The sequence below is a fragment of the Argopecten irradians genome, chromosome 5, assembly GCF_041381155.1.
Source record: "Argopecten irradians isolate NY chromosome 5, Ai_NY, whole genome shotgun sequence".
NCBI classification, from domain to species: domain Eukaryota; kingdom Metazoa; phylum Mollusca; class Bivalvia; order Pectinida; family Pectinidae; genus Argopecten; species Argopecten irradians.
Genome location: NC_091138.1, coordinates 13,811,240 through 13,838,540, shown reverse-complemented (window position 1 = coordinate 13,838,540; position 27,301 = coordinate 13,811,240). Strand labels below are relative to the sequence as shown.

At 34.6% G+C, this 27,301-nt stretch overlaps 2 protein-coding genes across 6 annotated transcripts in view; one reads left to right on the top strand and one right to left on the bottom strand.

Annotated features, from left to right (window-relative positions):
- LOC138322932 (set1/Ash2 histone methyltransferase complex subunit ASH2-like) overlaps positions 1-2,456 on the bottom strand; it is a 48,277-nt gene extending 45,821 nt beyond the window's left edge. Inside the window, exons 1-3 of one of the 3 annotated variants that reach the window (XM_069267174.1) lie at positions 2,386-2,456; positions 1,692-1,783; positions 1,272-1,350 (exon numbers count right to left, since the gene is read on the bottom strand). In XM_069267174.1, the coding sequence (XP_069123275.1) occupies positions 1,272-1,350; positions 1,692-1,783; positions 2,386-2,450 (236 nt within the window). In that variant the 5' untranslated portion in view covers positions 2,451-2,456. Of the gene's footprint in view, positions 1-1,271; positions 1,351-1,691; positions 1,784-1,914; positions 2,006-2,367 lie in introns of those variants that run through there. The other 2 variants (XM_069267175.1, XM_069267176.1) reach the window with 2 other exon arrangements.
- A 211-nt stretch (positions 2,457-2,667) lies between these two features.
- The window catches only part of LOC138322931 (AP2-associated protein kinase 1-like), a 49,382-nt gene continuing 24,748 nt past the window's right edge, over positions 2,668-27,301 (top strand). For 2 of the 3 annotated variants that reach the window (XM_069267173.1, XM_069267171.1), the window contains exons 1-13: positions 2,668-3,083; positions 17,467-17,585; positions 18,144-18,249; positions 18,611-18,750; positions 19,815-19,936; positions 20,893-20,974; positions 21,948-22,080; positions 23,025-23,128; positions 23,621-23,703; positions 23,959-24,113; positions 24,505-25,193; positions 25,679-25,815; positions 26,468-26,551. In XM_069267173.1, the coding sequence (XP_069123274.1) occupies positions 2,975-3,083; positions 17,467-17,585; positions 18,144-18,249; positions 18,611-18,750; positions 19,815-19,936; positions 20,893-20,974; positions 21,948-22,080; positions 23,025-23,128; positions 23,621-23,703; positions 23,959-24,113; positions 24,505-25,193; positions 25,679-25,815; positions 26,468-26,551 (2,063 nt within the window). In that variant the 5' untranslated portion in view covers positions 2,668-2,974. The remainder of the gene's footprint in view (positions 3,084-17,466; positions 17,586-18,143; positions 18,250-18,610; positions 18,751-19,814; positions 19,937-20,892; positions 20,975-21,947; positions 22,081-23,024; positions 23,129-23,620; positions 23,704-23,958; positions 24,114-24,504; positions 25,194-25,678; positions 25,816-26,467; positions 26,552-27,301) is intronic. The other variant, XM_069267172.1, reaches the window with a different exon arrangement.

Here is a 27,301-nt window from a genome sequence, read left to right as displayed (position 1 = left end):
TGTCGCTCACTTGGTTTTTTGTTTAGTAATAATAACAAAGACTCTTACAATTAGAAGAATTAGCAAAATTGACTCCAAAATTTGTTTAATTTTGAATCATAACCATATAATGATGCTATAGATACCATACAAATATGCTATCCCATGCTTAGTTTCAGAGAAGAAGTCGTTTATATTTAAATAGCCAAATTGACCCCTTTTGACCCCGTCCCTCAAGCCTCCAGGGGGTCAGCCCCATCATTTGTACAATTTTGAAACCCCACCCTATAACGATGCTACCACTGCATTATGAGTGCTATCCAATGCTTAGTTGCAGAGAAGTCGTTTATATGGAAATAGCCAAATTGATCCCTTTTGACCCCAACCCTCACGCCCCCGGGGGTCACCCCCATCATTTGTACAATTTTGAATCCCCACCCTATAAGGATGCTACCATTGCATTATGGGTGCTATCGCATGCTTATTTTCAGAGAAGTAATTAATATGGAAATAGCCAAATTGACACCTTTTGACCCCGCTCCTCGGGCCCCAAGGGGGTCAGCCCCATCATTTGTACAATTTTGAATCCCCGCCCTATAACGATGCTACCATTGCTTATGAGTGCTATCCCATGCTCAGTTTCAAAGAAGGAGTCGTTTATATGGAAATAGCCAAATTGACACCTTTTGACCCTGCCCCTCGGGCCCCCAGGGTGGTCAGCCCAATCATTTGTACAATTTTCAGTTAGTGGTCCATAAGGATGCTACCAGTCACAGTGATTTTTCTCCTTATATAACTGCGGTCGGAAAAAGACCCCATTCCCAATGCTAAACCCTCCTATATTTTTCCCAATTACAATGAAAAATTCCCAAATCAAACTGCTTAGACAAAAAAAATGTCCTGATAAAAGATTTTTTTGTTGATATAATACAGGTCCATGTAAAAACAGCATGTTACATCAAATAACACAGTTATACAATATTTAATTACCTATAACGCCATGTTCAGTAATGGGTTACTTTTCCTAAAACCCCTCTTTTCGCGATTAAAAATTCCCAATTTGTGTCAAAATTTTTCTCTCCAAAATACCCTGAAAAATCACTGAGTCAAGTTTTGTTGAAATCTGACCAGCGGTTCTAAATGGAGAAGTCTATTGTTGACGGACGGACAGACCAGTGAGCTAAAAAAGGACTACAGGTGGGGTCAGTCAGCTTAAAAACTTACATACCACTGACTTCCTCTTAATAATTCATATTTTTCAATATTGAAATAAAACAATCAATATAGTTTACCAATAGCACTGAGAAAATGTGTCTGTCGGATTGTCTTCAGATTCAGGTTTTGTTCCAGCTGCAGGATTTTGCGTTAAAACTGAAAAATAAATTATCAGCTTAAGTTAATCATAAATTAAATGTTTCTATATACATGTATAATACTTACAAAGTTGAAATTTAGTATGGGACAATTATGCAAAAGCAGTGTTAAAAATAATAAATTATCTACTTGTGCATCCCGAGTCCTGAACAAGTAAAAATAGAATTCCTTTAACATTGTGAAATATATCTCTGCCTTTTACCATTATAGATGTAAATGACTCTTGAGGAATAGTTGTAGAATTGATTACTGTAACTGAAATTCATTTTCTTTTGAGACTGATATTTTCAGGAGGAATGCCAGAATTGTCTTAACTTGTCTTAACTTAAAATAACTACTTTGATCAGTTGTGTCTTGAGAATCTGCATTAGCTGATGAACTTGCTTGAGAAGGAACATCATTCATGGAGGTATCCATTTCAGTTTCCATTCTAAAACAGAAAAATGACAAACAAAATATAACATGTCAATAAGTGATCATGAATTGAGACCATTAAACCTACATACATTTACTTATTTGTGCATATACTGTAATGTTGAACATTAGACAGGAGTTCACTACCTAATGCATTATGCCCTCATGCAATCCAACAGCAGCTATTACATCAGTAGTTAAGCCTTACTCTTTCACAAACACAAATATTGAAACGAAAGGTTGGCAACCGACGACATAGGTCTAGTCAATAAAAAAGGATACCCTGATGAACAAGGGGAATAACTCTACTTCACATCAACTTTAGTGTTTACATGTTGGTTTATGGATGTATTGGAAGGGAAATCATATAACTGTTTATAGATAAATAAATTGATGACATATTATATATCATTATATGCTATTTGAGCACCTCTGAATACAAATGCAATAATCATATCCATCATTCTTGTAGTTATTAAAAAATCTTTCAGCTGCTGCAACTGAGGATTACTCTAAGAATGTAGCTTAACTATCATTGTTTAAGTATATGAAAGTGAAGATAACAGTAAAACAAGTATTGAAAATAAATCATGTCAAGACTTAGACTTAGATAGCAACCTCTGTTGAGATGTACTATCATTTTTTTCCGGCTCTGGGATTTTGTCTCCCGCGTTGTCCTCCATATTGTCAATAAATGGTGATCACGCGAGATTTCAGTAAGGATGTCACCGGATGTAGAATTTCAACTCAATTTTTTGAAATATTTCTGCTGTCTCACTCATTCATATCTATCAAAATTGCATAATAAATGAAGATGATTGTTAATTTTATTGCATGATGTTGTTATTAACTGGTTTTGCATAGTAATTGTTTATACTTCAGTCACGTGATTCACTTATGAGACGAGATTTCCACCATATTTTGGTAGCAGGTGCTCGATGACACCTTCTGATTCATCGATAATGACACTGTCATCTTTATCTACGTACTGATTTGCTGATCCGTAGAAAGGAGAATATTTGTTGCAAACGTAATTGATGTGCTCGTCTTGCGTTAGTAATGGTCAAGACATAATTCAGGAAAATCGGGTCGACCCTGACCGCATGAAATTATTTCAGGGAAAACCGCCTACTTCATATCATAGATATTTATATACATTCGATACAATTGACATTCCAAAAGCGAGGGCCGAGCTGACACCAGCACAATGAAGAAACTGTTCTCCAAGATTGACACAGGTCAACAGAATCCTCATATTGGAAAAGTGTTCAATGTTGGCAGATTTAGCTGTACAGTAGAAGACGTCATTGCTGAAGGTATGAATTGTGTCTGTAACTAAAATATAAACAACTTACAAGGTACATGCATATGTATGTATGTGCTGAGTTAAAACTCAGTCAGGTAGAGTATTGAGCATGTATGATGCTGATGAAAGGTACATGTATGAACAAAAGACTTCTATGTCGAAAATAGTTTATTGCTTCACAATATAATGTTGAGAAAGCAACCGGTCTGCACTTATACACATCTCAGACAGTGGTGTGTTGTTTGCTGTTAGAATATTTTTTTCTTTTGTTTGATGCAATTTTGTTACCTCTGAACACTAGCCGAATGCTCTACCACTGAGCTACAGGTACCTGGTCACCGATGATCGACCCAGTCCAATCCCCCAACACTCCTCCCTCCCATTTCAAATTCTTCGCTCTCCAAGACATACAAGACCCTTATACCACCACTGTGGTCATTTTAGGTGGGCTCCAATTTTGTAACAGGCGAGGAAGAAATGTAGTGACTAGACTATGATTTGAACCTGGGACCTCAGAACACTAGCCGAATGCTCTACTGCTGAGCTACATGTACCTGGTCACCGATGATTGACCCAGTCCAACCCCGTCACATATCATTAGATTCATTACAAGCGAAGTCTAAGCAACTGCACAATGTTAGGTTTGAACTTGTATCCTAGACCTGGAAAGCTGATGGTAAGATGTGGAAATATCTTAACTTGGTCACCACTTAAGATTGGAATTAAATTGCTTTGAGTTCAACTCAAATGCAACTTAGTATCTTTGATCAACAAGTGAGTGACTGTTATCTTAGTATCTTACTTCTGCTTCATTGGCTTATAAAACACCTTAGTTGCCTGTTGGATTTATTTCAAATCTTAATCATTCAAATGTAACCATGGTTTGTAAGCTTTTACTTTGGAATTACCACAAATATAGCTAAACAACTTTGGAAACACTGGCAGAAAAAAGGGCTGCAAGAGGTATGCTTTGTTCTCAAACAGCTCTTGATGGTACTTTAATTTTCTAACATGCACTAATGCAAATACAATAATTTCTTATTTTCATATTAAATGTACCACATATTTACTGTCAATTGCATAGTTTTAATCAGTGTTGATATCTCGAAACTTGAGTAATTGAAATAATGTATGTCAAAATAAGTAAAGTTACTGAAGGCGATGGCTGAAGTTTTGACTGAAGTTGACGCTTTTTGTCTCCAGAAATTGGGAATTGATCTGATTAGATTTTAATTGTTAATGATTTGATAAATTGATATCGCCATATACTGTTCCAATGCTGTTTGAGCAATTCTCTAGCAGTATATGAATTTTGAAAGTATGAATTAATACATAGCTATAGCATGTGGTAATCTATAGTCTTCAGCTTATATCTGTGACATTGGTGCATGATTTTCAAAGATGCCAATAATCTTCAATTCTTATTTCGGAAAAGTTGCTGAAATAAAATGTTATACTTATAAAGACAATTTAATGTTTTGAATTTATGGGCTTTGTTGTCCATGTTTATTACTTTTGGCCAGTTTGGGAAATGGACCTGGTTGATCTGCCTGGTTCATGAAAGTTGCAGAGAAGGTAATAAAAATATTGATCTTATAAAATTTGTATCACCGTCAATTGAAGGAATTAATCCCATATGGGGAAGTTGCCATGCTCAGACCACAGGTCATGGATCATGATCAGTGGGTTTTTGTCTTGGGTACTCCAGCATGCCTCAACCTTCTAATCTTGGCATGCCTTTACATAGTACTTAAACCCTGAGTTTCATGCTTCAAAGGTGTTTTTATAGGAGAAATTATGGTACATTTCTACTTCACTGATGAAAGCAAACACTCTTCATGTTTCAGTGTCATGTGACAAAGTCTAGAGTCCATCTCGTAGCCTATTTCAAGCAAGAAACATACCTAAAACTGGAGATTCATGTTTGTTTATGTTTTCTTATCAGGTCGCTATCTTTACACCCAAACATTAATTTAATGATGTGAACTTTTAGATATAAAACCCTTCTTATTGATTTCCATCAATTAATGAATTACTTTAAATGTTTGCATCAGAAAAGATTAGTCATTCATGTAGCAATAGATATGCTATTGATGTGATAAGGAAAAAATTATGCACTTACTCTATGTGATAATTAAGCTCTGAATTAATATAACCGTTCAACTTATATATAAAAGTTTCAGCTGGTAGCTATAGATATATAATCTTCTTCTCATTTCCAGGGACTTTGTTTGGGTACATTTATACACAGACTTAATCATAATATATTCCCTAGAGAAGTTTTGCTGTATTTTCCCCAACATCTTTTAAATATCTTCTCAAATAAAGAAATAACTCTCTATATCATATTGTTAAATATCAAAGAAACACAATTTAACAAAGGATGAACATTTATTGAATCGTGCTCTATCCTGGCCTCGAACTCATTATCTACAGCATCCAATCCGCCTATAGCCAAACATACATGCGCCTTCTGCCACTGTGCCACAACCACGTCCCCTAAAAAGTATTAGAAAAAAACCAACCCAAAAATTGTCACCAAAAGTATTGAGAGACAGATATTTCTCATTTTATATTGGTAATTTTGCCACTGATTTACTGTCGACGCGGGATTACTTCGAAAGGCACAGGTGAAGTACTAACCAGACAGACGGAGGAAGTTCCTTTGATCACTACAGGCACAAATTGAATGGGATAACATGCGCGTGGCGATTGGTCGAGTCTGACTTCATAAGCCCCGCCCCATTAACAACTTCTGAGATCACCGAGATGTGACGGCGTAGTACGGCCTCTCAGTTTCGGTGTAGAACAAACAACTAGATATTTTAATTAACTTTACATATATACTGTATTATAATGTCTCTGTAAATTTGAACCGACGAAGAATTCAAACACACATTTTTTTAGGAAAAAAAATCTGTAGTTAATGACAGTTTGAACACTTCAAATGATCAAAGTAAAAGTAAGATTTTTGTCGGCAAATTGGCACAATGGGATCCCCATAAATGACGGTATTTTGATTATTGCCACAAAGATTTTTGAATTAAAGACTGAATAAATGATCAGTATAATGACTTTTACAACAGAAAATGAATTAAAATGAACATTTTAAGTAACAAATAAAATTATTTGCGCTGAAATATTGTGCACAAAACAGCACCCCAACAACGTACATATTTGTTCTTGATGTACGTTGAAGAAATCGCCAATGTTCCTTAGGCCCAATCTAGATAAAGATATCACTTAAAATCGACATTAAAATTCAACATTTGGTCTTTCTTTTGTCAGCCGATCAAGTTGTTATTACATGTAAATATGTGCCGTACGCTGGTTTGGGCAAGCCAGTTACGCGGTGTCATGTCAGCGAGAACGCTGGATATTCAGCTCCAGCCAAAACAATCCACTTGTTGGTAATATTTTAACAATGTAAACGTAAACGATACATACTTTTCATCAGTTTAAATATATTAACATAATCTGTATCTGTAGACGTAGACAATCTGCGATCGGGGGGTAGACAATTTGACAGTTAGATTGTGACCTAATTTTATGAACAGAATGTAAACATTTTCAGCAGCAGTTTTGTAAAAGCAACCGACTCTATTTATAATTAAAAAACATGTTTAGTTACGAAATATAACAAAGGACTAGGCCTAATACTTAACTAGATTTTCTGTGGTTTACTGCCGGTAAATAATTACGGACGTCGTTGTAGATTCTAGGCTTCGATCAACGGTGCTGTTTTGGGGCTTTGACTACACGCATGGCTTCTGTTACAAATTAATGCTCACGATTATAGAGAATTCATCTTTCAGGTAAATCAGCAAAATGTGTGCTTCCGACAAATTTTCTGCTTTACATCGCGTATGTCAGATATGTATCGGTACTGAAACTGATTTTTAATACCGATTTCAATTCGGATAGTTTGAACGCACGTTTTTTCTGAAGCTTATTTTTTTAAGAAATGGGCGTGTTTATAGAAATGCGTCTACCAATGAAAACCAGCGCTGCATTCCCAGAATAAATTAACCCTACTCGTGTGTATAGATGCACAGGTAACTAGTTCATCCACATATCGAGGAAGTAGTGCCTTTCGAAGTAATCCCGCGTCGACAGTAAAAAGCTATAGATAGTAGTCTTTATTTGGTGCTAAACACTTATATCAATATTGAAAATTCAATAAAAAATAATGATATCATATTATGAGAAGTAATTACAACTTGCATTTCGTGTGTAGATATAGCATGTTTAAACTATTGAACTAAGATGAAACTAAATGCTTTAAAAACCAGTGTGGTGGCCATGGACAAACACCAGGGATGTGATTCTTCCTTTTTTCAGAGGATTTCCTCGAGCTCTGAATACTGATTGAACAATATAAATTTATGAGAAACAAATAATGTGAGATGTGATCTGAATCATCATAAATTACCTAAACACTAAAGGGAGGATTTCCTTGCTATAGTTAAGAAATTTCCTCTTTTTGCCGTAGGATCAATCACATTCCTGATAAACACATATCCATCTTGAATAAAAACATGTGTCTTATTTCTGGTTAATAAGGAAGTACATGTACATGTGAAATGTGGTATAACCCAGTTGCATATGAAACAGAGAATGATCATTCAGGGTCTCTGCTACCTTTGTGAACACAATATTGGTGTCATGCTCTTTCTGGTTATTACTTATTTATGGTAGAGAAGTTTCTGTCAATCCTTTGGTTTAGTGCAGTAATTAACCTTCACCTTAACGATTGGTTACGAGGGGGGCATGACTGTTAATCAAGCTGATCACACGGCCATACATCAATTTGGGCCATGATTTGTTTTGGAAATACACTCACCCTGCAATCTCATAAAGAATAAAGCTGTCAATGGATTCCAATAGCAATGTCCCTGTTTGATTGCAAGTCATCAGTTAGGAAGCTGAGGTTGCTGTAGAGACCATAAAGTCTTTCTGCTCCACCTTTCCCCCCTCCTCTCCATCTCCTCTCCTCTCCACCTCCTCCCCCCTCTCTTTTCAACCTTCTTCCCCCCCCCCCTCCCCGTTTTCTTTCCCTATCTGGGCCAAAATGAAAAGACAAATGATCATGATGGAATAGTATGCATCAGACTATTGGCAAATATCAGCAACTGAAGCTAAAAGTATGTTAGGTTATGTTAGGTTAATACATAAACCTATGTTTATAGTACTAAACAGGAATAGACAATTATTTTAATATGGATTAAAGAAGTAATATCAGCGGTACCTTCCAGGTAACACAAGAGATATAAAATAAAATATAACGATATCTCAGGTTTTTCCCCACTACTTTTGCCCATTGGAATGGGGCTTATGACCTTGATTGTAAATTTTTGAGTAATTTTGACAAAAAAAATATAATTATAAGGATATCAGTACTAATATTGTCATTAGCAATGTGGTCCCATATTGCAGGGAAATCTTTTTCTTTTTTTTTTGAGGAAAACATATACCGGTACAAAATTTTTTTGTGTTTTTTGATGGAGATTAAAGAGTGATTTTTTACGTAATTCATTTACATAATGCTCTTTCTCAAAAGTACACATTTGGACATATATATATGGCTGTAGAGCAGCTGATGAGGATGATGGCGCCTGTTTCCTCATCAACACTGTTACTATGTACTGTTACCTATATACCATTGGAGGTGACACTAAGTAATTACCTCTGACTATTGTACTGGATCCTAATTATATCACTAGACTAACTTGATTAGACTAAGAGTACACGTTGGTGTGAAAGGTGTATTTACATATGTATGGTCTCTTCCTGGTCTGGTATCATGCAGGTCTTGCTTTACAATGAGCGTTCTTTTATCGGCCATATGATAGTTGTTTATATGATCTTATTCACCTTTTACATAACACATGTTACATGTAATTTGTATGCCCCTGTCATTAATTGATAGTGTTACCCATATAGTCGTCTTATCTTGTTATATTCCATTCTATCCTAATATTAAATTTCACTGTTGCAAAGAGACTCAATGTGAATATACCACAGCCTCCCAAAACAGACAATCACAAAAACAACACAAGTGCATATTAAGAAGACTCTCAATAATGACCAAAGCAAACTATACAGATGTCAATATATTATAGAAATGCCTAGCGTACAGAAATTCCTTGTTTACAGAAATTCATAGTTCACAGCTAATTTTCAGAAATTCTTTGCTTACAGAAATTCCTAATTTACAGAAATTAATTATTTACAGAAATTCCTTATTTACAGAATTTCCTAGCTACAGAAATTCCTTGTTTACAGAAATTCCTAGTTACAGAAATTACTTGTTTACAGAAATTCCTAGTTACAGAAATTCATAGCTTGCAGCTAATTTACTGAAATTCTTTGTTTACAGAAATTCATAGTTAAAGAAATTCCTTGTTTACAGAAATTCATAGTTACAGAAATTCCTAGTTACAGGAATTCCTTGTTAGGAATTCCTTGTTTACAGAAATTCATAGTTACAGAAATTCCTTGTTTACAGAAATTCATAGTTTACAGCTAATTTACAGAAATTCTTTGTTTACAGAAATTACTAATTTACAGAAATTACTTATTTACAGAAATTCCTTATTTACAGAATTTCCTTGTTTACAGAAATTCCTAGTTTACAGAAATTCCTTGTTTACAAAAATTCTAGTTTTTCTGACAAAATGACTAAATAAGTGGTATGAATGATTGACTTGTATAATTGTTAGAAATAAATTGAAATAGCTTTTATTATGCCAAATGCTGACTTATTCGCATGAAATGGGGAGAGTGCGGAATACAGTGTTGCCTATGTCTGCCCTGTCCAGTCCTGTCCCATTCTGCTTTGATATAATATGGGTGTTATGTCTTGCAGACATTTCTACTTTGTTAAATAATAGTCTATTAAACATAGGATTTGTGTTGAGAGGCCCATAGATTCGGTCCCTTTGTAGATAAAATGGCCAAATGAACTTACAGAAAAACATAAGTGTGTTTCTAGGTAAATATGGTATACATGTATACATGTATGTAAATTAACCCTATGAGTATACTATTGGCATTTCTTTTCATTCTGGGAGCTGTAGTTAATATTGTGTATTTCCTTATTGCACCATAAACAGTGTGTTATTGATGTTGTAATCCAGTCAGAGTGTTGTGTCAGCTACTGGTGTCATCCCCAGGGGTACATAAATTAGTGTATATATAACATCTAGGATGTATATTAGTGACTGGTGTTGGGACCCAGTGGGTACTGGAAGCTGGCCTGGTAATACCATATCTGTCATAGAAATACTTCACTGACAGCTGAGATAAATATATACAAATATGAATGATAATACCAGGGTATGTATGAGTATCGATAGCTTCTTTCCTTTCGATATTCTATAAAAGAGAACCTGTAAAATACCTTTAAAAAATTCAAAAGGCCCCAGGGGCCTGTGCTAGGGAGGATTTAATATTGCCCTCCCGAGGTGTACATCAGGATTCCCTTTTTGTATGAAATAGTTTAGAACCAAAAAGGGGAACCCTGGTGCACACCTCAGGAGGGCAACATTAATTCCTCCCTAGCACAGGGCCCTGGGGCTTTTTGAATTTTTCAAAGGTATCTAACAGGTTCTCTGTCTTGATAGTACTACAGAATGCACCTGGGTTTTTGAAGTCTCAAGTGACCTATTCTAATTGCCTTTTGTCCGTCATCCTCGTCCGTCTTCCGCCGTGTGTTCGTAAACAATTTACGTTTTCGACTTCTTCTCAATGAAATTTTGCACAAGCCTTCTAAGGCATAAGGCCAATCAAAATTGTGAATTATATGACCCCCACCCCCCAGGGAGCTGTGGGAGGGGCCAAAAGGGGAAAAATTGACTAAAATTTCAAAAGTCTTTTTCTCCATTCATAGATGTGGTAGAATCAAATACTCTTCATAGATAGAAAGGTCTCAAGGCCCTCTACAAAAATTGTGAATTATATGACCCTGGGGTCTCAGGTTTACCCCTGGGGGGGGGGGGTTGTTGTTGATGTTGTTGTTAAGTTTACTATCGTTCATATAGTGAAAACACATTTTGAAGCATTATTTGGTAATATATGATAGGAAATTAGTCAAATGTTGTCAGAATTATCCATATAAGATGGCCATTGAATCCTTTTAACAAATTTTCCATGATTGACCTCCAGGGACCTTAGAGGTGGAGCCAAAAGGGGTCAAATAGGCTAAAACTTCAAAAACCTTCTTCTGAAATTCTGGAACTGGTAGAATCAAATACTCTTCAGAGATGGAAAGGGTTTAAGGTCCTTTACAAAATTGTGAATTATATGGCCCTGGGGTCGCATGTTTCCCCCTGGGGAGGGGGTCAAGTTTACTCTAGTTTATATAGGAAAAACACATTTATGAACGTTATTCGCTTATTTTTCATAGAAAATTAGTCAAACTGGGTTAGAATTATTAGCCTGAAATAGCATTTTAACACAATATCCATATTGGTCCTGGCTGACCCCCAGGGATCAGAGGGGCGGGGCCAAAATGGGTCAAATAGTCTAAAATTTCAAAAATCTTCTGAATTCTCAGGTTTGATGGAACCAAATAATCTTCATAGATGAAAAAGTGAAATTTATAAAATCACTGACACTGACTGACTTCTAGTTTGGTTTTGTAATTTAACGTTGGCAAAGCAAATTGGAATTTTAAGCATAAGGTTCGGTAACATAATACACTAACTATCAAAATGAAAAACAAAAAATAAATATTCTAATGCGAAGTTTCAACTTTCGTGTATTCTAATTCGTAAATACTTTTTACAGATTTGAACCAACTTTGCAATGCTCTTTCTGTATCTGCACTCAGGTGACTGTCAAGGCCTTTTGGGCCTCTTGTGTTAAATTGGTTTGTGGACAAAATTCAATGGTAGCTTTAACAGGTCCTTTACACATAAAATAATGAGATAACATGGCCAGTATGTAATGACATCACAAAATGATGACATCATATTGAATTAGTAAAGTACATAAGATGATGATTTCATATTAAACCAGCACATGTAAAATGATGACATTGCATAAATAAAATTATCCTAGATTATGTTTTCATGAAACTGATGGAAATGTGATTAAAAATATATTTTGATCTTAATGATTACAAAACTAATCAAATAGCAGTCAATTTAATTGGTTTTTTTTTGTCATGTAAATATTGTATGAAGTTCAAACACTGACAGTTTGAGTTCCACCTTTAGAAATCTCACCATTAATTAATTTTATTTGACATGCCTTTGGTTGAAGTCTATCAGTGATTTTTCTGTGAATTGAATTTGCATTTTTCATTATCTCTAAATTGGACTTCAAATGTAATTTTCTGTAATGAGGTCTGATGCACTTTTGAGCCATTAGAAAGCTACTAAGGCCCGAGCCAGAGGTTAACTGTGGTTTGTTGTAAGGCGGCCATTTAGTAGTCATCAATAGGACACAAGCTGATTGGATTGTAGAATCCCTACTTGTCAAGTGCTTGCTAGTTCTACATCTACATTAGGGACTTGTTCTCAGTAAGATTATTGAGGTCTAGCCTCATCATAGTATTTTGGTTATGGCAATTTGTTTTGTGTATAAATAAAACAAAATAATAAGATGTAGAAATCTTCTAAAATAAACATGATAAATTATTACCACTTTACTATTTATTGTCTATTCATGATCAATTATGATAAACATTTACAAACATCAAACTCTATAAAACTTTATTGCTTTAATATATATATGTGAAGGAGGGAATGATCTTGTTTTAAAAATCCTGTTGTGTACCAGTATACTACATGGTTATCTGCCCATGTGATAGGTATACACATTCCACTATATTGATTGTAAGTCATGAGTGTAACGTCATGAAAACATAATTTTTTCTCACAAATTACTGGTGTCACAATCTATACCCTCTAACAACAGAAGATAACTCTCTTTGCAAAGGCGTAACAGTAGAAATTAAATTTTGGGACTACTTTTGGTGCCTTAAACCTTGAATGCCTCATTTGATGTGCTAAAGTCCCAGGAAGGTGGGTTTTTTTAGCGAGAACACTGCATCAACTTGTTACTATAGCAACCAGACAATATTATGTATTAGCTGCCAGGTCAGGTACAGTCTTGTTAATTAATTACCAAACATATTGATGCAGGAAAGTCCAACCTTTTGAACCAGCAATGTAAATGTGATGCTGGTCATAGCCTTTACAGGTCTATGAAAAATAAAATAGCTGGCTCCTTTTGATATCTAGACAGTATTTCATTTTTTCTGTATTCTCTTTGCGATAATCTAAATTTCTAAAAAAAATCACTAAAGAATCTAACAAAGTTCAACTGTAATTGGATTGATGATTAACTCTAGTTAGTGATATTAGGGTTTAATGTCTTAATTATGATGGATGGAGTATATCAAGCTTTGTCTGTTTCATTCTACATCTATTTGAGACCTATACACAAATCGAGTTAGGGTTGATTTCTTTCTTGACCTTTCATTTAGACGCTTAGATATTAATTATGTTGTATTTATTAATGTAGCACTTGCAATTGCCATACTCTTAGGGAAATACTTCAAACAAAATTATCATTGTAAGATATTCAAATACATCTCTTTATAATTGAAGGAATATGACATAAAGGTTTGTGACAGACATAGACTTGAAGGATATTGAAGTACTGAGATAGAGTTGACGGATGTTGTATAGATGAAATAGAATTGAAGGATGTTGTATAACTGAAAAAAAGTTGAGGGATGTTGTATGACTGAAAAAAAGTTGAGGGATGTTGTATGACTGAAAAAGATTTGAGGGATGTTGTATAACTGAAAAAAATTTGAGGGATGTTGTATAACTGAGAAAGATTTGAGGGATGTTGTAGGATGTTGTAGAAATGAGATGCAGTTGAAGGATGTTGTAGAACAAAGAGTTGAAGGATGTTGTAGAACTTAGAGTTGAAAGATGTTATAGAACTGAGAAAGAGTTGAAGGATGTTGCAGAACTAAGATAAAGTTGAAGGATATTGTAGAACTAAAATTTGAAGGATGTTGCAGAACTAAGATAGAGTTGAAGGATGTTGTAGAACTATGAGTTGAAGGATGTTGTATATAGGATGTTGTATATAAATGAAATATAGTATTAGTTGAAGGATGTTGTATATAAATGAAATATAGTATTAGTTGAAGGATGTTGTAGAACTATGAGTTGAAGGATGTTGTAGACTGGGATAGAGTTGAAGGATGTTGTATATAAATGAAATATAGTACTAGTTGAAGGATGTTGTAGAACTATGAGTTGAAGGATGTTGTAGACGGAGATAGAGTTGAAGGATGTTGTATATAAATGAAATATAGTACTAGTTGAAGGATGTTGTATATAAATGAATTGTAGACGGAGATAGAGTTGAAGGATGTTGTATATAAATGAAATATAGTACTAGTTGAAGGATGTTGTATATAAATGAAATATAGTATTAGTTGAAGGATGTTGTAGAACTATGAGTTGAAGGATGTTTTATATAAATGAAATATAGTACTAGTTGAAGGATGTTGTATATAAATGAAATATAGTACTAGTTGAAGGATGTTGTAGACTGAGATAGAGTTGAAGGATGTTGTATATAAATGAAATATAGTACTAGTTGAAGGATGTTGTATATAAATGAAATATAGTACTAGTTGAAGGATGTTGTATATAAATGAAATATAGTACTAGTTGAAGGATGTTTTATATAAATGTAGAAATGAAATATAGTACTAGTGAAGGAGTTGTATAACTATGTGTCATTGGCTACAAGGACCAAACCCCCTGAGTGTGTATTAATTAAGGTATTGACGCATACATGACACTGTATAAGTGGCTACAGTAGCCCAGGATCAATACCCCTATGTCGCTCTGTGTTACAACTGATATGTACGTGTCTTCCCTAAATCAATGACATAAAAACTTGGCCAGTGTAGCTTACTGCTTCAGGGCGGCTAAACTTTCTACCCAGACCTGTGCATGGTCATTGCATGTCTAGTTTACTGCTTCACAGTCAGAAGTTTCAATTTACCCCGAACAAGTCAATGCAAGTCTAATTAACTGTATTCTAGATCTAATTCAGTCCTATTTAAATGCTAATATAGTGTAATGTTTCACAAAGTATAATTTCTGTGGTAGATCCAGTTCAGTCAATCCTAGTCTTTAGTTTACTATTTCATAAAGCGTCATTTCTGTGGTAGATGTGGCTTCATACCAGTACTTAGTCAATGCTAGTTCAGTTAATTAACGGATTCACGATATACTGAAATTTCTTTTGCTAGAGTTTACAATTATCTAGTCACATATAAAAAATAAATATCAAAATGATGATCAAGTTTGGTGTTTGGTCATGATTTTCACTATGTGTAGAGTATAATGAAGTCTAGATCTAGACCTTTAGACCTAGGAGTGTAAACACAAAAGTCTTGCTCCCATCTAGTAAATCCGTGGTCAGTACTACTTCATCAAGTGAATGATATATATATATATATCATAATATGGGAGTCAGAACCAATCCATCATCTGCAGTGCTAATACTGGGAATATAGGGGCCAGACTCCTGTTGGGGATTGACATTATTTGATAAATCGTCCTGCTAGAGATGAAGCAGGAACATGGTATCGGAGATTTGTGGGATGTCAGATTTTGTGTATGTAGCAAACCTCCTCAACAGGGGAAGTATATCAGTGTACCATTGTAGGATTACTATTGATATTTCTATAGGGGGTCTCCACAGTCTTAGTGCACTCTATTGGCCCAAATATTATCATAAAAACTGCATTAGGAATGGAGATGATTGACATTGAGAAATTATAAAAAGATTCTTGTATAATATAAACAGATTACTTGACCTGGATCTACTGTACTTGTGTAGTTTGGAAAGGTTTCATAGTTGATTAGGGTCTTCTTGGTTTATATATATATATACAAAAGTATATAGAAAATAAAACTCAACGACCTTCCTCTAAAAGTATATATAAATATATACATATGTATTTGGTAATGGGAGAAACATTTTACTGTTATGTCTGGAATTTTTATGTTATGATATATAGTATAATATACTAGACCATTGTAATTTGTACTGTATACATGTGTTAAGTACTTTCGTGTGTCTGTATAAAGAAAAGGTCAAAGGTTAAAGGAAATAACATAATAAGGTCATTGTGATGAATTGATTTGTTGTTATTGAAGATGTCATATGTAAATGAGTCAGATCTTATTCCGATATATATACATCTGTATGTAAGTGGGTCAGATCTTATTCCGATATATAAACATCTGTATGTAAGTGGGTCAGTTCTTATTCCGATATATATACATCTGTATGTAAGTGGGTCAGTTCTTGTGCTATGTTATTGGGATTTTCTGTTGAAAAAGTCTGTCATTACATAAATGGGTCAGTTATAAAGATATATCTATCGTTGGGGGTTCTCATGGAGGTCTCAGTGTGATACACAGTTATGTGGTACAGTATAGGAAACGTTCTATTAGCCTCACAAGTGCTTTGTTTGTAAATATTGAGTTTAACCTAAGTACCTTCCCATTCACTGAACCACAGAGTGAAAGTGGTGGTCATTTAGAAATTAGATAGGGACATTTCCTTTTAGAGACTGTATCTTATTGATTGTGGAAGGCCGGATGCTATGGTTTTTCCTCCAATTAAAAAAATGGGGGGAAATAAATTTGAAATATTTGAAGATTTTTTAGTACCATAGTCAACACAATAACCACCCCTCCCCTTTTTAAGGCCACAGTCCATTCGTTTCAATAGAAATGCAGACTAAAACTATGAAATTAGTGTACCATTACTTCTCTATATGATTTCTTTTACAAATTGGCTTACATTGTGCAATAATGTTCTGAAAGGTTAATCCAAATCTGATCCTATTAAGCACCTCCACCTATTTCTCTTTCAATTTTTAAGTGCCCTGGGTGCTTTTTGAGTCAAATACAGTATAGCATACATAACTATATATAAACTGATCCATCATATATCCTGAATCAAAATTTAATTAATTTACAATATCATTTTGCAATTCCTCAATTTCTAGTTTGTTGATACTATTGTCTGTTGTCATTAATTACCATACTTGTGTATTACACTCTGTGATTTCCTCAGATGGCTTGTTGCTTTTGAAAAGGATTTGTAATATCAAATAACAAAACAAAAAATCTTCTGTGAGGTAATTTCAGTGTGGGTTATCTTCATTTGAAATAAATCCTTGGTAATTTCATTTGAATAAATATTCCATTTCTCTGACCCATTTGCCTTGCATGCAGATGAAAAATTTATCCAGATTACTGCTTTAATTTTCAATTGAATACTATTAGCTGCTTTGATTGACTTGGTTTCACTTGTTTGAATTATCTTTACAGGTGGGTTTGCAATCGTGTTCCTGGTGAAGGCTCAGAATGGTAATCACTATGCTCTGAAGCGACTGTTTGTGAACAATGATCAGGATCTCACCGTATGTAAGAGAGAGATCCATATAGCGGTAAGTATTACTTTATAACACATAATCAAGGCAAAAAACTTAACTTTTGAATAGTTTAGACAAAAAACTTATATTCTTATATAATTGATGGACATGCGACCAGTTCAATGTACACAACTTTGTAGTGACTCATTTATTTCTAATCCATTAAACACATAAATCATTATTTTGAAATGATTATATATTAACATTTCACATTGTTTTAGCATGCTGATTTAAATTAATTTTATCGATACAAAAATTCAGCCTGATAGATAGGAGATATGTTGTATTGTATAACATGGAGTGCTTGTTGATCAGTAGAAACTTTTGTTGTTTTCATCGTTGCTTTTTTTTGGAGTTACAAAACTAACAAAAATGAATTTTTGTAATCACTATTCCATTGGCTAACCATAAATGTTTTTATACATGAAATGATAAGAAAGAAAGAGCCAAACCCAGAAAGAAAGACCCACAGATATATTTCATTCTATACGATAGCTGATAATTAATACATGTTCATCTGATCAGTATATATGCTATAAAAGCTTCATGTATTGTGTGTTGTTCTCTTGACAGAAAACATTATCAGGCCATAAGAACATCATCAAATATGTAGATTCCAGTATAACAGTGACTACCAATCGTGTGTATGAGGTGATGATTTTAATGCAATATTGTAGAGGTAAGTGTTTTTGTGCCTTTTTAGAGGTGACCATGGGGTATCTCTTACTTATAAAGTGCATTAAATCCTATATATATGCAGAGTTACTGCCTTTTGCCTCTTCTCAACAAGTCCTTGGTAATGTTTATAAACATTCTTATCAAAGGAAATATCATCCATTTGGATATAAATGCATCTGTATACTGATGAAGAGGCCTGTCATATGCTTTGTATATAAAGTAGAATATGGTTGGGAAGAGGCGACACTTGGCTTGGGATAATTTAGTGAAGGAAGAGTTCTGTATTATGATCTTTTTTCCATTATTTTATGTAAACTGTTTGCAATTCATGAAGTAAAATCCAACCTTGCATCATTTTGTAGGTCATGTGATACAATTAATGAATGATCGTTTGAATGTTGGCTTCTCTGAGAAGGAAGTGCTGCGGATATTCTGTGATGTTTGTGAAGCAGTGGCTAGATTACATCATTGTCAAACACCTATAATACACAGAGATCTAAAGGTGAGTCAGAACAGTGTATCATTAGTAATATCCATTGTATAAGTTTTCCATTTATTATCATTTAATGATGATGGTACTTTTGGTGAAAGAGAGGAGCATAACATTAACTTCACTGGAAGAAATAATCAAACTATGGCCAAGAGTAACTAGCAACAGTCTCAGATTGGCCTCCAACTTTCACTTTATAAGTAAAAACTTTGTGGTAGAATTATGATGCTTCAAACACCCCCTCATCTTTCAACAGCCCATTACAGAAATGGAATGGAGTCACTTGCCTAACTGTGTGGGTTTCTCGAGGTTCTCAGTTATCTTGACAATGTTCAATAAAATCTGGCAAACAAGAACGTTTGACATTAACCAATAAATTGCAATGTAGGTTTTGTAGGTTTGTTAATCAAACATATATTCATCAATGTATCACTGCTAAATGTCAGTAATACACAGGGATTGAGTTTTTCCAAATGTGTCAGTATCTAATGCTCTCACTTTGTAAGGTAATTTGCACAGTTTTACTGAAATATTGATGTTTTTATTGCTGCCGAGTCACTAAAACGGATTTTCATTTATTTTTTTTCTCCTCCAAGATTGGCCTTTTCAGTCATTCAGTCATAGTAATTGATCAATAGTTTACTTTTCAAATGTAGACTATATATTGATTTCCTGAAGTTCCTCCTCACAGCGGTTTGTGAAGCCCTATGTTGGTATACTCCGATTAACATCTGATTCAAATGTGAAAGAGTCAATTTCCACCGGTAATTGGTAGGGAAGAAGTGCAACCTTTGTTATTTTGTAGATTGAGTTGACATTGATTCCTGGTTAACTAGCGGGAAGTAGTTAAGGGTTATTCATAGGACGGATACCTTAGCTATACCTAACACAGATACGGATTCCTTACCTCCTTAGTCCATCCAAAGACATATTCCGTTCCATACTCGCTAATTATCACACTTGTACAGAAGCCCTACGAGTCTGTATGTTGGTTTGACATGTTGATAGTCGGATTTCATTATTGATTTTGTCTCCTTTTAACTTTGAAATTGATTTGATGAATGCTTTGATTACAGGTTGAAAATATACTTATATCCGACAGTAGTCATTATGTACTGTGTGACTTCGGAAGTGCTACAGCCAAAGTTCTCGATCCAAGTCAACAAAATGTTTCACAGATAGAAGAGGAGATTCAGAAGTAAGTTATTAACCATGGTTAACTTTATACTACGATAATGAAAAGAACAAGTGACTATCTTTTGGAGACATTACTGGACAAATATGGATACCTACCAAATAAAAGTGAATATTTATAGGATAGAATAGTTGTTAAACGTGCCAAAAAGATTATATTGTTGGTAGATTACAAATATATCTGTGCAGCAATTTGAAGATAAGCTAAAATGATATCAAAACATGGGGTCAATGTGAGTGAAAATTGGCAAATTCTACTTTGTAATTTTGTTGAACAACTTAGCTTGGTTTGCATTCCATGTAACTTCGAATAGTTTTATTATCCCCTGCTTTCACCTAAACAAGGAATATAAATTTGGGTCTTTCCGTCTGTCAGCTGTCTGTCTGTAACGCTTGGTTTCTATGCAAAAACTGCCACAAATCTCAAGTTTTTTTTGTAACTTGGTCACCTGGTCAAATGTGCCAAGGGCTTTGACAATTTGGCTGAGCTTTTTCATCGGACCCTATTTGTCAGAGTAATGGCCCTTTGATTAACTAAAAACACTTTATTGGTCTGTTTCCGTTCATTAACGCTAGCAAATATTACTGGATTTTCTTGAAACCTGGTTAGTTGGTTAAATGTCTCGGGGGGGGGGGGGGGGGGGGGGGCTTTAACTCTCCAAGTTCAATTGTTACTTCCATATGGTCTTTTGAATAGCGAAAAAAAAACACCTTTTTCGGCTGTTTCCGTTCAATAACTCTAGCAAATATTACCAGATTTTCTTGAAACTTGGTAACATGGTTAAATTGTCCGGGCCTTGGCCATGTTCAATCGGCACTTTCATTGGACAATGTTTGGCAGAGTTATGGGCCTTTGATTAAAGAAAACAGGTGATATAAATTCTGCAAATTTGCATGTTTTATTATTGTACTTTAATATAATGTGTATCCTACTAAACAATATATTATGTACCCCATCAGGTATACAACAGTGTCATATCGCTCCCCAGAGATGGTAGATCTCTACAATGGAAAACCAATCACCACAAAGGCTGATATATGGGTAAGTTATTGGTAATACCAATATTGTAGATTGTGAAGTTTTTGTAACCAATTAGTTCTTGGAAAGGAGAAGAGGTAAAAGTATTATGTTATACATTATACTGTTATTTACCGTAATTACTATTTTCTTCATAGTTTTATAATGACCTCACAGGTCACCGCTTAAGGTATGTCTTGTACACACCAAAAAAAGTTTGACTTACATTTGACCTACGTATAATCTGCTTAAATCTATATTATAAACTAACTAAAAACTCAAAATGAATGTATGCTTACAGTGCCTAGGAAGTCTGGATGGGAATTTTTACCATAGAACTCCATCTTGTTCATTTCAATTCATGATAGTGAAATGGCCACCCAAAAAAGGGTGACATTTAAATTCATAACTGATAGTTCATCCTGAAATAATGATTTTCAATGCAAAGTAGTTGCAACACTATCAAATCAACATTATAAACTTATCAAAATTATGTTCTAGCCTAAGTGGGGTTTACAACTGCTACAAAATAAAATTAAGAATTAATAATTCAATTTTGCTTGTTACGAGCATTTTCATTGGTTTAAAAATTTACTTTATAAGCCCATAAAGGAAAAAATGGCGTCGCCGTTTGTGACGTTGCTTCTGATTGGCTGAGATGACGCGTAATGATTTCATAGACAAAAGAGTCCCAGAATGAATTTTGAGTATTGAAGAGATCATCTTTAGTAATTTGAATTATAAGGATTAATTTCAATAGATTTTTTATGTTATGGAGATATAACACAAAAATCTGAGTGTACTCTCATCATAAACCGCTTCGCGGTTTATTTAGAGTACACTCAGATTTTTGTGTTATATCTCCATAACATAAAAAATCTATTCAAGTTAATCCTTAAATAATATAGAAGTGCAATGTATATGAAAATCTACAAATTCTTATGCACAAACTGTAAAGCTAACAATTTTTTAAATCATTTTGTTTGTTGTTTTGCAGGCATTAGGTTGTATGTTGTACAAGTTGTGTTTCTTCATCCTACCGTTTGGAGAGAGTACCCTTGCTATACAGAGTGGAACATTTACTATACCTGACAACTCTAGATACTCCAACGGAGTCCACGCCCTTATAGGTAAGTACATACAGTGGTGGGTCAAAGTTATATACAGCTGTAGAAACCTTCAGCAATGTCTTCATCCTACCGTTTGGAGAGAGTACCCTAGCTATACAGAGTGGAACATTTACTATATCTGACAACTCTAGATACTCCAACGGAGTCCACACCCTTAAAGGTAAGTACATCTAGTGATGAGTCAAAGTTATATACAGCTGGATAAACCTTCAGCAATGTCTTCATCCTACCGTTTGGAGAGAGTACCCTAGCTATACAGAGTGGAACATTTACTATATCTGACAACTCTAGATACTCCAACGGAGTCCACACCCTTAAAGGTAAGTACATCTAGTGATGAGTCAAAGTTATATACAGCTGGATAAACCTTCAGCAATGTCTTTCACTAAGTTTTGTTGTCCAAAGTTATTCAAAAGTTAATGGTATAATAGGATTCTTTCATTATCATCAGTTATTTTCAACTGATTCATGAGGTTAGGGCTGTGGTGGCTGAGTGGTGAAGATGTCTAGACATGTTACTACAAGCCATCCGCCTCTGGATTGCAAGTTTGATTCCTATGTGGGGCAGTTGTCAGGTACTGACCGCTGGTCAGTGGTTTTTCTGAGGGTACTCTGGCTTTCTCCACCAACAGACCTGGCATGTCGTTACATGACCCTGGCTGTTATTAGGACGTTAAACTAATAAAACCCAAACCCTGATTCATCGAAAGAGAAAAGTTTGAGCTTGACTTTATATAAGCATCTTGTTCAAGATCTTCCTCTCACATTTCTTGTCATTGATACTTCAAGACTATTGGTGTTACACTGAAAATGTTGGTCACAGTTATACCTAAGGCTTGAACTCAATGGAATAACCTTATAGTTTTCCATCTTGCCCTGATGTCCTTAGAAGTGTAAATTGTTTCTAAATATTTACAGCATCTTTAAATTCTTTCTCTTTGCAGCTTACATGCTAGAGGTGGATCCTGTGAAAAGACCAGATATATATCAAGTGACATATGTAGCCTGTAAATTAGTAGGACGGGAATGTCCTGTAGCCAATATGTTTGTAAGTATAATAGAAATCATATAAGGCATTCTGTGTATGTATGATATGATTTGACCTTGATCAATCATGTTATTGTTAAATTCTTTGAAGATATAATATTTGTTAATAGAATAAAATTCAGCCAATATGTTTGTAAGTTTGCCAGACTTTCAATGATAACAACCATATGGTATGTTTGTATCAATATGATGTGTGATGTAGAATAATTGAACAGAATATCATATTTGAAGTGAGTAATTTATTTTATTCTTGTGAACTTTTAAGATTTTAAATAATTGCCAATGAAGGGTCATAGGATATGATCACAATATGATGATTTTGACATAAAATCATGATCAATGAAGGGAGGGACTTATAAAACTCCAACCAAGTAATTTTACGTTCTGAAAACCACCATTAATATTAAATAAGCTCTATAAGGGTTTGCTTTTGCATGATAGCTATATATTTATAAAATTATAGTATTGTGTAAGTATATAATTGTGTTGCCAGAGTTGTAAAACCCCAGATATTGCCAAGCTTGCACTACCTATGACAGAATCGGAAGCCAGACAAGTGAAAACAGCCACATACAAGTAAGTAATCAAACAAAAAAGTGCATTGTGAAAGTTTTCTACAGTTTGTAAACATAACGTAGGAAAAGCAGATCTGTAGAATCGTTAAAGGAAAAAAATTAAGAAAATTTTATTAATTTGGACAAAGTTTGAAATTAAAAATTTTAGAATGATGAAAAATGTTGGCATTATGAATTCACTTGTGTGTATCAAGCCTAAATTTTATCATCATCTTTGAAAATTTTTCACTTATCTTTGATCCTTATTTCTTTGTAGAACCGTATCCTCCTCAGCTATAGAAAGTACTACAGTCACACCAAGGTCACGACCAAAGGGACAAGCTATTCCACAAGGGACCTCCTTAGGGTTGCCCTTACAGACGTCAGTGGCTCCCCGCAAACGGCCCACCCCAACACAAAATCCAAATACAGGTAAGAACTTGGGATGTGTGAATATTCAGAAAATTTCTTATTAACATCTGTTCAGTTAAGATCAATATACCTTGAAAGTCAACATTGAAACAATGTTACTGAAAACAGGAAAATATATGTGGGGAAAAATGTACAGATGAAGATTGTCAACATTTACATGTCTCAACGTCCTGGTAGGCACACAGAAATGTACAGATGTACAGGTAAATATTGTAAATATTCAGGTGAATATTGTCGGTATATACCTGTCTCATATACAGGTATGAAAACATAGACACATTGGTGAATGCTGTCTTGTGTGTAAAAGTCTTTCTACAGACTTAGGTTAACATTTTCATTTATTTCTTATTAAGAAACAAATATTAAAATAAGTCACTGATCTCCTTTTCAGATACATCACAAACCACTTCCAGTCAGTTGCCTCGAGCAACACAGCCTTCTAGTAGACCTAGTCAGCAGCAGCAACAACAACAACAACAACAACAGGTTTATGGTGCGAGTGGTCAAACACCCGACCAATACAGTCAGGCATCAAACCAGTACAACTCAGGAATGCAAGCACAACAACAACAATATCCTCAAAACCAACAACAGTACCTGGCTCAGCAAAAGGCTATCCAACAACAACTCTACACACAACAAATGTACAAACAACAACAACAACAACAACTTTATATGCAGCAGCAACAACAACAATTGCAACAGCAGCATCAACAACAAATGCAACAGCAGCAACAGTATATGCAAAGCCGTCAACATCCACAAAATCTACAGCAACAACAGATGCAACAGCAGCAACAACAGCAACGGTTAAATATGGCTCAACAGAGAGGGATGACTCAGTCGTATCATGACGGACAATCCGCGGCCCCTACGGCCATACACAGTAGTCATAGTAGTGAGGCTCTCTTCTCTAACTTCTCAGACAATTTCCAAAGAGGAGGGACAAACATGGCCGAGGATAGTGTGTATAATTCTAGTGTGGGTCAGAACAATATGTCAGGCCGTCACTCCAGTGAGGACAATTTTAAAATTCCTAGTTCTTCTCATTCTCGGCAAAGAGGCAGTCAGGGCCAAAATGTAAGCATTATCATTGAGTTTCAATAGATTGTAGAATATATCGGATTTCTACAAATTTCATTGTTAAAATTTTATAAGAAAGATTTTTTTTTTCAAGTCTGAAAAACTCTGCTTAAGGGTTAGGTTTTCATACTGCATTTACATACCACAATGAAATTGCATGTAACATTGAAGTTTTATACTAGATTATCAGTGACTACGTGGACATATACTAGATTATCAGTGACTACGTGGACATATACTAGATTATCAGTGACTACGTGGACATATACTAGATTATCAGTGACTACGTGGACATATACTAGATTATCAGTGACTACGTGGACATATACTAGATTATCAGTGACTACGTGGACAGTGAGATATTAAAGTAAATGAAAAATCCTTTCAGTCATGTCCATTGGTTGATCATAAAAAATATGTCTATATTATTAAGAAATTACCAACTGATATTCGATATTGATGATATATTTTTGTGTTATCAGTCCGATGCCCAGCCCCTGATATCTATAACACCGCCACTGTCCCCGAAGGTTGTTAAGAGTCACCGTAGAAACGTCAGTGATACTTCTTACGTCACCATGGGAGGAAAAGGAAGTGCCTTCAGGTTGGTCAAGGGAAGGTATACTGGTCAACATATTCTCTTGGTGTTGTCTGGTACTTTTCTATGTAGACTATTTGTCATCTTTATGAATCTTCGTAGTCATAGTAACATTCCACTTGTCAGTGTCAGGCTAAATTTTGATTTGCTATTCTGTAGTATTCCATGTACATGTATATCCTTCAATTTATAATTTTCCCAGCAAGGAAAAACGGTATAAAGCTAGTATATTAATAATCCGAAATAAAAGGCCAAAATAAATAAATTCAAAGTAAAATCAAAATCATTTCTATGGAATATATATTCAGCCACTATAGGGCCTTCTTCAGTCCGAAACACATAATTTTCCCAGCAAGGAACATCAGTATTTTAATAGTTACATTTAATTCTTTTAAAAAATATTATGTTGCCAAAATCTTACAGCTATAAATAAAAAAGTAAGAATATTTTAATTTACTTCTCTTGTGAGAGGTGAAGTTCATATTTTAAATTTTAACAATTTTTGTACTGAATTTTACTGCTACCAACCCCATGCTATACTGCTCTGTGCATTTGTGGATTAGTAGATTTCTTTCACCTGAAGGTTGTTTTAACTTCAATTTTAATAACAATTTCACTTTAACATTGCAAATCTGTCTTTTTCTAATGAAATATTTTTGTCCTGGTTTACTAGAAATTACCAAGGAAACTTGTTGTCTGCACCACTACAAGGAAAGTCTAAGTCTGCTACCACATCACCCGTACATTCCTCACCTAGGTAAGTTTATGTATAACTTACAAAGTACTGTAAACCAATTCTCTTTCGCAGATACTAAATTTCATGATTTTAATTCCAAAACTAGTTTGTGAAGATAAATTTTGCAAATTTGAAAACTAAATGCAAATATATATCAATATAAGTGAGTTCATATGCATTTGCAGAGACAAACATTCGCAAATTTACTGTGATTGTGAAATTCGCGAAAGGAAATTGGGCACGAAAAAAATTAGGTTTACAGTACCCTGATATATACAGTCGAACTTCTCTGTAAGTCTGTGTGGCATGGTTATAAGGTGATAATATTTCTTGGATTCAAATATTGAGCTCAAAGACAAATGTGGGCTTGAATTAGAGTAAAGAATGAATTGAAATTGCAAAGGATAGTCTACAATATCAAGTTGTTCTCCAAACATTATGACTGCTAGACTATTAAGCAGTCTTCTAGTAGTCTACAATATCAAGTTGTTCTCCAAACATTGTGACTGCTAGACTATTAAGCAGTCTTCTAGTAGTCTACAATATCAAGTTGTTCTCCAAACATTGTGACTGCTAGACTATTAAGCAGTCTTCTAGTAGTCTACAATATCAAGTTGTTCTCCAAACATTGTGACTGCTAGACTATTAAGCAGTCTTCTAGTAGTCTACAATATCAAGTTGTTCTCCAAACATTATGACTGCTAGACTATTAAGCAGTCTTCTAGTAGTCTACAATATCAAGTTGTTCTCCAAACATTGTGACTGCTAGAC